This window comes from Panthera onca, chromosome X (genome assembly GCF_046562875.1).
Source record: "Panthera onca isolate mPanOnc1 chromosome X, mPanOnc1 haplotype 2, whole genome shotgun sequence".
In the NCBI taxonomy this organism is placed as follows: domain Eukaryota; kingdom Metazoa; phylum Chordata; class Mammalia; order Carnivora; family Felidae; genus Panthera; species Panthera onca.
The window spans coordinates 107,819,904-107,827,835 of NC_138357.1; the positions used below are offsets into that span (position 1 = coordinate 107,819,904).

The following is a 7,932-nucleotide window of genomic DNA, read 5'->3' on the forward strand; positions in this document are numbered from 1 at the left end:
TCTAAACCTGTCTATAATCACCTTTTGTATGACAGGCTCTGTGGCTATCATAGAGGTTCTGGGTTTGTGGGGTTTTTTTTAATTTTTTTAAATTTTCGAGAGAGGGAGACAGAGCCTGAGTGGGGAAGGGTCAGAGAGAGAGGGAGACACAGAATCCAAAGCAGGCTCCAGGCTGTGAGCTGTCAGCATAGGGCCCGATGCGGGGCTCCAGCTCCTAAACTGTGAGATCTTGACTTGAGCCGAGGCCGGACGCTCAACCGACTGAGCCACCCAGGCGCCCAGAAGTTGGAATGTTGTAAGTCAGGAGGAAGGCAGGTGATTCTGGACCGGCTTTACGTTGGCCACAAGGAACGTCCTTTAGAGAAAAAGATGGCGAAGAACTGCCAGCAGGTCAGCTTCCAGAGTTGGACAGCGGGTCACACTAGGAATGACCCAGGAGGACATTCTAATGTGGCAAAATGCTGGAACTGAACAAAAGCTGGCACCTTGGGCCGAGTCAGCTCTCAAGAAACCCTGGGGTGAGGGAGAGCAGAATCCTAGTAAATGAAGCCCACAGACAATCCCTAAATTGTGGTTTATTCTCCTACTCACCTTCCTTCCTTAGGCCTGCTTCTGATGTTTGGCTACAAAGTCTTCTTACTGCCTGTGAGTCATTGTGGAATAAGAGGAGCCTAAGGGGGGAGGCCCTGAGGGAGGAGTGGCACAGTGTGGGCTCCAGAGCAATCAGACCAGGCTCTACTCCCTGTTCTGTCACTTCATCAGCCACCTGAACTTGAGAATATTTTGAGTCCTTCCTCTGTTAAGTGTGTTGGATAAGATCCAGCCTGCAGGGCTGTTGGAACTGTCTGTAATGTGTGTGAAGCACTCAGTACAGTGATGGGCAAATATTGGGTCTCTTACGAATGACCATTATTACTCTGAACATTTTGGTACCAGATGATACCACCCACTTCTTTGTAATATTTTTGTTTGCTTTGATCCAGCATATGTCAGAGATGATGCACTGTACCATAGAGAACACCAAAATAGCCAATAGTTGCCTGGCAGGAAAATTGTCCTGCTAGGCCCCTCTGCTGAATGGGGCCTCCCCTGTTAGGCCAAGCATTTCATGTCCCTGAGACCATCCATAACTCTGTTAATTGCCAGCCTTATGTACTTGATATCTTGCAAGTCATTTATCTGTAAAAGGAGTCTGGCAAACCCTGTCTTGTCGGAATGTTGGAATATACACAATATATTGTAAAGCACTTGGCATATTTACTGGGGAATACTGGATCTTCACTGATTGATAGTGATCATGTGATTATTTTGAAACCCCAAATTACCAAATCCCAAGTAATATTTTAAAATTAATCCAGTAGATACTAGAAAATAAACACTGTTCTTCAACAAATATTCTTTAATAAGCTATGATATTCCAGGGCAGATATCTTTTAATACTAGAAAACCAAGACTAAAAGCAACAAGGCAAACAAATAATTGAACACATTAAACATTTTAAAAGTTTATTTTTTTTTTCATGTACTTTGTGACCTCATCTATTTTCCTGTTGGATTCTTTCACATCTCCTTGAATCCTGTTCTGGTACCATGTCATCTTGTCTGGATATTGAACAAAATACTGAATATATTTGTATTCCTTTACAAATAGCAAAACTGAGACTTTAAAACCTTTTGAAATGCAAAAAAATGTGAGCCTAATGTTGGTCATACCTTCATATCTTGAAGCAAAGTAAACTTTATCTTAAAAGGAAAAACATTTGAAAACACATTAAATATCTCGAGCTAATATGTATCTGTGTATTTAACTTTACCTAAAACATAATTATGTGAAGATCAAAAAGAAGATAGGTTTTGTTAAAACAAAAGCCACTTAGACCCCCACTACTTAAAAATGTTCAACTGAAGATTTCTTAACTGTTATATCTACTTACTTCCCTCCAGCCCCCGGACTCTGCACTACCTGGAAGGTCAAGGGCCCCCTTCCGCCCCGAGCAGGAGGAGCAGCCGCCCCACCCGCCTCGCTAGATTCGGCGGCAGCGGCCCACCCGGGCCCGGGACGGCTCCCCGGCTCCCGAAGGGCCCGCAGCCTCGCCAGCGGAGGCCACCCTGGCTGCGCCTGCGGAGCTATCGCGCGCCGCCTCTTCCAGCAGGGCCTCCTGGTACAGCTGGGGGAAGCAGCTGGGCACCGTGTCGTTGATCTTGGCCAGCACCTGCAGCACCTCCATCTTGCTGGTGTGGGCGCGGGCTCTCGGGCCCCACAGGAACTCGTAGCGCTGAGGCTTGCTGCCCGGCACGTGGCGGTACTCCAGGTACTTCTGGCGCACCAGGTCTTGGGTGATGAGCTTCCTGGGCTCCCCGAAGATCGGGTGCCTGCGGCCCGCGTACACGCCCAGCACGTTGAGGAACTCCCACACCTCCTCCTCGCTGGCGCGGTTGCCCTTCATGAAGATCACGCCCAGCAGCGCCATGACCAGGCCGCTCTTGGGCAGCCCCTTGTCGCCGCCGTCGCCCTCCAGGCCCGGCTTGCTGACCAGCACGTAGGCCCGGCCGCCGGCGTCGCCCTCCCGGAGCTGGAGGCCGAAGAGCAGCTGCAGGCGCTCCGAGGTGCGCCTGAGGATCTCGGCCCAGTGCGCCTCGTACTTCCTGCTGACGATCTTCAGCAGCGCGGCCCGCGTGATGGGCTCCTTGCTGGCGTGCTTCTCCAGCAGGAACCGCACCAGCATGTCGGCCTTGCGGCTGAGGGGGTCTTTGCGGGCGCCCGGGCCGGGGGGCGCGGCCGGGCCCTCGGCGCCCTGCTCACGTGGCGGGCTTGCAGCGCCTGCGCCGGGGGCGCCGGGGGCCCCGGGGGCGCCGGGGGCCCCGGGGGCCGGGGCACCCTGAGGCTGCTGGGCTGCACCCGCCCGGGGGGACCCCGGGGAAGCCTCCCCAAGGGGCTCCGCCGCCGCCGCCGCCGCCGCTGCTGCTGCTGTGGCGGCGGCGGCGGCGGCGGCGGCCTGAGCACCCTCCACACCCTGCCCCTCACCCTGGCCCTCGTGGCGTTTCTGGCGGGCGCGCAGCTTGTTCTTCTGGCGGCGCGGCATGACGACGCTGGGCCCGGCTGGCAGGCAGCGAGGACACCTGTAAGAGCGGGGGTGGGGGGCAGGAGTTGCCCTGGGCTTCGGCCAAGGCCGCCCCTGCAGGGTCCTCGAGGGCACCGCTGTGCGACCCCCCAGGGCTCCCGACGTCCCGGTCAGCCTGCCCCCTCGCCCACCCCCCCACCCCCCCCACCCCCCCGCCGAGCACCCTGTGGAGGCACGTGGGGGGAGCCTTGGCCCCAGCCAGACAGCCCTGCCTGGGGGCCACTCGGGTGACAGCGGGGTTCCGAACTGACGCGGGAGAGCCCTGGGTCCCGGGTTTGGGGGCCCTCCCCGCTCACATTCAGGCTCGGCACGGTACTTGTGGGCCCGACCCAGGCCCCCACCCCCGTCTCCTGCTCTGAAGGCGACCCCGCCACCTTCCAAGGGACCCACGGGGCCGAAAGGAGGGAGCGCCTCGGCCCCCCACGGAGTCAGGGGGCACCTGGTGCTGAATGAACGCTTGTGGCAGGCCTTCTCTGTCCCGGGTTCCTTGGGTGCTGGGAATGACGCAGAATCCCCACTTGGGCTCCGTGTAGGACCTGGGACCCTCCCTCCCACTGACTGCTGGCTGCAGCTTCGGGACACAGCTCCCCCCCGGCCTCAGACCTGGTATTTCTTAGACGTGGCGGGCTGTCTCAGCCTGGCCTTCCTTTCCTGGCATTTGCAGGGTTGACACGAGCGGACAGGCCACGTTCCCTCTGGTCCCCGGGGCCCGGGCCCGGACCCTACCCCCCCCCCCCACCCCTGCCGGCCAAGGTCAGGAGCGGGGACGCTGCATCGCCCCTGTCGCGGAGTACGGAGTCCCCCCAGTCTTCACGAGGGTCCCCTCCTTCCCTCCACAGGGCCTGGGAGGGATGGCTCCCTGTGCTGAGCCGCGCCAACGTCCAGCAGCCTGGGGCCGAGGCCTGCAATCCCTGACACCCGGCGGGGGAAGCCAAGGCACTTGGGATGAACGGCCATGCCGGGGGTCTCCGAGCCCCCGGAGCAGGGGCGGAACGGGCCAGGGTCTGCGTGGGCCCCTCTTTTCAGGGGAGACGGGGCTGGGGGTGTCGGGGAAACGTCCCCGCGGTGGTCGAGCCAGGGCTGCTCTCACCTTGACCCCTGACGGGACGTGGGACCCCCCTCCTCGTGTTCAGCCGAGGCAGCGGCTGTCCGACCAGGCCTCACTGCCCAGCGCCGGGAGGAAGTTGGAAGGGCCACTTCCGGTCATGTGGGCCTGGCCCCCAGATCGACAGCGGAGGGGGCGGGCTCTGGGGTTGGCGTGGGGGGATGGGCAGGGGGGCTGCGTTCCAGGGGGGGGCTGGAGTCCCTCCCGCAGGACTGGCACGCGGGCTTTCGCGCCCTCTTAGCGGCTCCTGTGAACTCTCCCTCTGCTGTGCTGTGTCCGAGGGTCTCAGACCAAGCGTCTCGCTTCCCACTGAGCACCCAGCAGTAGGAAATGTTTGGGGGTCTGAGCTTAGCAGCCATGGCTGGGGCTCCCCCGAGCTGACAATGGCCAGGTGTTGTTGCCTTTGGGGGAGCCCGTGTTCCGTGTGGGAACTGCCTCAATCCTCTCTCGGTGTCTTTCCTTGAGTCCTTTTGGGTGCTGGTCGCTGTCCCTCTTGTGCCTTTAGGTCGATGCCATCACTGCCTGTGACTCGGGATATGAAGTGCAGGCTACTCACCTCTCCTGGCTACTGCTGCCAGAGGCCTTCCAGAGACGGCTGCGGGAGGACAGAGTCCTCTGTGGTCCCGTGTTGGAGGTTAGAGATGTTGCACCGAGTTCTTCTCAGTCCCAGAGTTGCTCCCGTTTGTAACTGAAGCCTCTCACCCCCACCATGGTATTGAGAACCCCACAGAGAAAGTCAGTTGCTTCCTAGCCTCATAGCTCTGCCTGTGTCTTCTCCTGACTGACATCACTGCCATTTCTGAAAGCTTCTGGGATACAATTCTGGCCTGTGCATAATTACTATGATACTTGTATTCTATCTTAACATTTTTGGGTTTTTTTACACGTTATTTTGTATGCATATATACATGCATACACACACACACACATACAATGTGATGTTTTCATAGATGCATACACTGAAATGGTGACCACAAGTTGTTCCACATATCACCTTCCATAGCTACCATTTTTGCGTGTGTTGTGACAAATTCTGACGTTTTCAATAACATGGATGAATCAGTAGGATATTACGGTAAGTGAAACTGGCCAGACACCAAAAGACAAATATTATAATGATTTCAATTATATTTGGATTCTAGAAAGGAAACAGACATATATAATTCATAGTAATAGAGAATGGTCGTTACCAGAGGCTGGGGTGGGTGACAGAAGAGGGGAGATCTGATAAAAGTGTACAGTCTTTCAGTTATGAGTAAGATCTAGAAACCTGTATAGCACAGTGAGTATAGTTAATAATTATTATTTACCTGGAATTTGCTAAAAGACTGTATCTCAAGTGTTCTAATTTTATGTGTGCCTTATAGTGTATTCAGATGACCACAAAAATAAAGGCCCAGTCCTCACCAACAGAAGAGATTTCAGGTAGTTTTTAGGACAATCTCTGAACTCACTGACTCATACCACGTCAACTAACCCAAACTTTGGTGCCGTCCCGACATTACCCCATGATCCTGGCACATGGGCTCTGAGGAGCTGCCTCAGGTTCATTCACTGAAGCAGCAGAAATTCACTATCCCGGGCACAGTGCAAAAATCAAGGCTACACTTCAAACCTTCCCTTCCCACCAAGTCTGTCTTCTCGAAACCTGTCTGAACTTCAGAGCCTCCTCCCACACAAGTACTAGTTCAATACATACTCAGTACCCCTCAGGGTTTTCTCAGTATTGTTTTACTGTTATTGTTGATATTGTTTTGTTTATTCCTTTAGTTTTTCCAAGGGTTGATTTTGGGCACAGGAAATAGCAGCCCGAGATCAGTTTTCATCTTGGAAGCTACAGGTAAGGCACTAAATCCTTAAATAATTTAAGGAGAATTGATATCTTTCTGAAATTCTCTTCCCCTGAATAAACATATTTTACAGCTCTACGGGGACATTTTCTTTCTCTTACTCTATCAGTACATTTTTTAGTTGCCTCCATAAAGATCTTCTGCAGTGTTGTGAGGTTTCATCTTCGGTACATTTTAGATACTGTTGCTATTGTAAATGGCTTGTGTTCTAATTCGGTGTTGATTTTGTGTGACCAGGCTTCTGATTTTGCTATAGTGATTTTTTTACACACTAGCAATTTGATGATCCTTATATATTTGAATGTTGCATTTGCTTATTACTTTGGGTATTTAAAAAAAAGTTGTTTTAACATTTATTGATTTTTGAGAGAGAGACAGAGTGCAAGGTGGGGACGGGCTGAGAGAGAGGGAGACAGAATCTACAGCACCACGTGTCAGCACAGAGCCTGACGCAAGTCTCGAACTCACAAACCGGGAGATCATGACTTGAGCCGAAGTCAGATGCTTACCTGACTAAGCCACCCAGGCGCCCCACTTGGGATATTTTAGTTATAAGAGGAGATTGGTACTATTATCTGTTTATTTTTATTATTCACATCTCCTATTTATTTTAGTATTCTTGTGGATGGCTGTGTCCTGCTATACATTCACATCCAAAATCATTCTTAGAAGTTAACTAAAAGTTACTACCATGAAATTGTGCCGAATTTTTATCAAAAGCTTTTTCTTTACCCCAGCACGTTGTCAGATGCTTTCCCTCCCACTAGAGCAGTGAATTCTGATTCAGTTTTTTGATGTTACACAATCTTTGCATCCTTTTGGCACATCTTCCTTCTTTATTGACCACTGTACTGCACGTATATGCCATGAAGTTGTTTATGTTACTCGTCTCTGGGAGTGAGCCGAGCTCAGGCACTCTTTGTTCGGTGTATCTGGATATGGTCTTTGTATCAAGGAGAGCTAACGCATTAGAGTGGGTGAGTGATTTCCCTTCTTTTTTTGTATGGTTTGGCAAAGTTCATATAAAAGTTTTACTCATTTCTCCTTCACCATTTGGTGTAAGAAGACTTCAACTTTGGCTGGCTCAGGAACGTTTTGAGGATACCTTGCGTTTTAGCTAAGTTTTCTGTTTCTTTATGGACCTATTTAGTCATTTATGTTTTGCTGAAAAATATTCCATTTCTCTTGGATTTTTAAATTTTATGTCATGCTCTTCAAAGTAACATCAGATTATCATTGAAATTCAAAAAACATGTACAACACAGTACAGAGAATAGTGAACCCAGTGTACCCGGCACTCAGCATCAACAATACTCTGTAGAGACAGGAAGATGCTTAATCAGATCAAACTTTGTTTATTAGTAACACTACTCCAGAGGGGACCCTGTGCACTTCCACGATGAGATACATGATGTCTGTGATCCCCTTCGTGGTGGTATTGGCAATTAGGAGCATCACCCTCATTGATTAATCCATTAGGGGCTGCTGGACGTTAATTCTATCATTCCTTTGTTTCTGTTAGCTAAAAGAATTGTCTAGGTAGACTCTTTTCCTTTTCCACCATTCATTATCGTCAAATAATGGTACAAGTATTGATAGTGTTACTTGCAGCCTGTAAATCTCTTCTACATGTATACTTTGTAGAATTTTATGTAATATCCCTTGTTCCTGCTGCTTTATTTTGTAATTGACAAAACCTACAGAAGGTGTTACGGAAATATTTGCGAAGAACCAGCTTTCATCAGTTGGCTCTGCTGTCCTAATTTCATCATTTCTGCATTTCTCTTCATTATTTTCTACCTTTTAATTATCTGGGTGGAATATGCTGCTGTTTTTGTAACTCTTGAGTCATTTGG

At 51.2% G+C, this 7,932-nt stretch overlaps 1 protein-coding gene across 1 annotated transcript; it reads right to left on the reverse strand.

Annotated features, from left to right (window-relative positions):
• Positions 1-1,427: 1,427 nt before the first annotated feature.
• On the reverse strand, positions 1,428-4,284 carry LOC145714604 (melanoma-associated antigen B1-like). The gene is made up of 2 exons (XM_081794239.1): positions 4,212-4,284; positions 1,428-3,119 (listed from the first exon to the last, which is right to left on the reverse strand). Exon 2 carries the CDS (start codon positions 3,080-3,082, stop codon positions 2,024-2,026), a length of 1,059 nt encoding a protein of 352 aa, XP_081650365.1. The 5' UTR covers positions 3,083-3,119; positions 4,212-4,284; the 3' UTR covers positions 1,428-2,023.
• Between the last annotated feature and the right edge of the window lie 3,648 nt (positions 4,285-7,932).

Bases quoted from the DNA above. Each gene is read 5' to 3' on its own strand.
- LOC145714604 (XM_081794239.1), bottom strand. From the start codon at position 3,082: ATGCCGCGCCGCCAGAAGAACAAGCTGCGCGCCCGCCAGAAACGCCAC.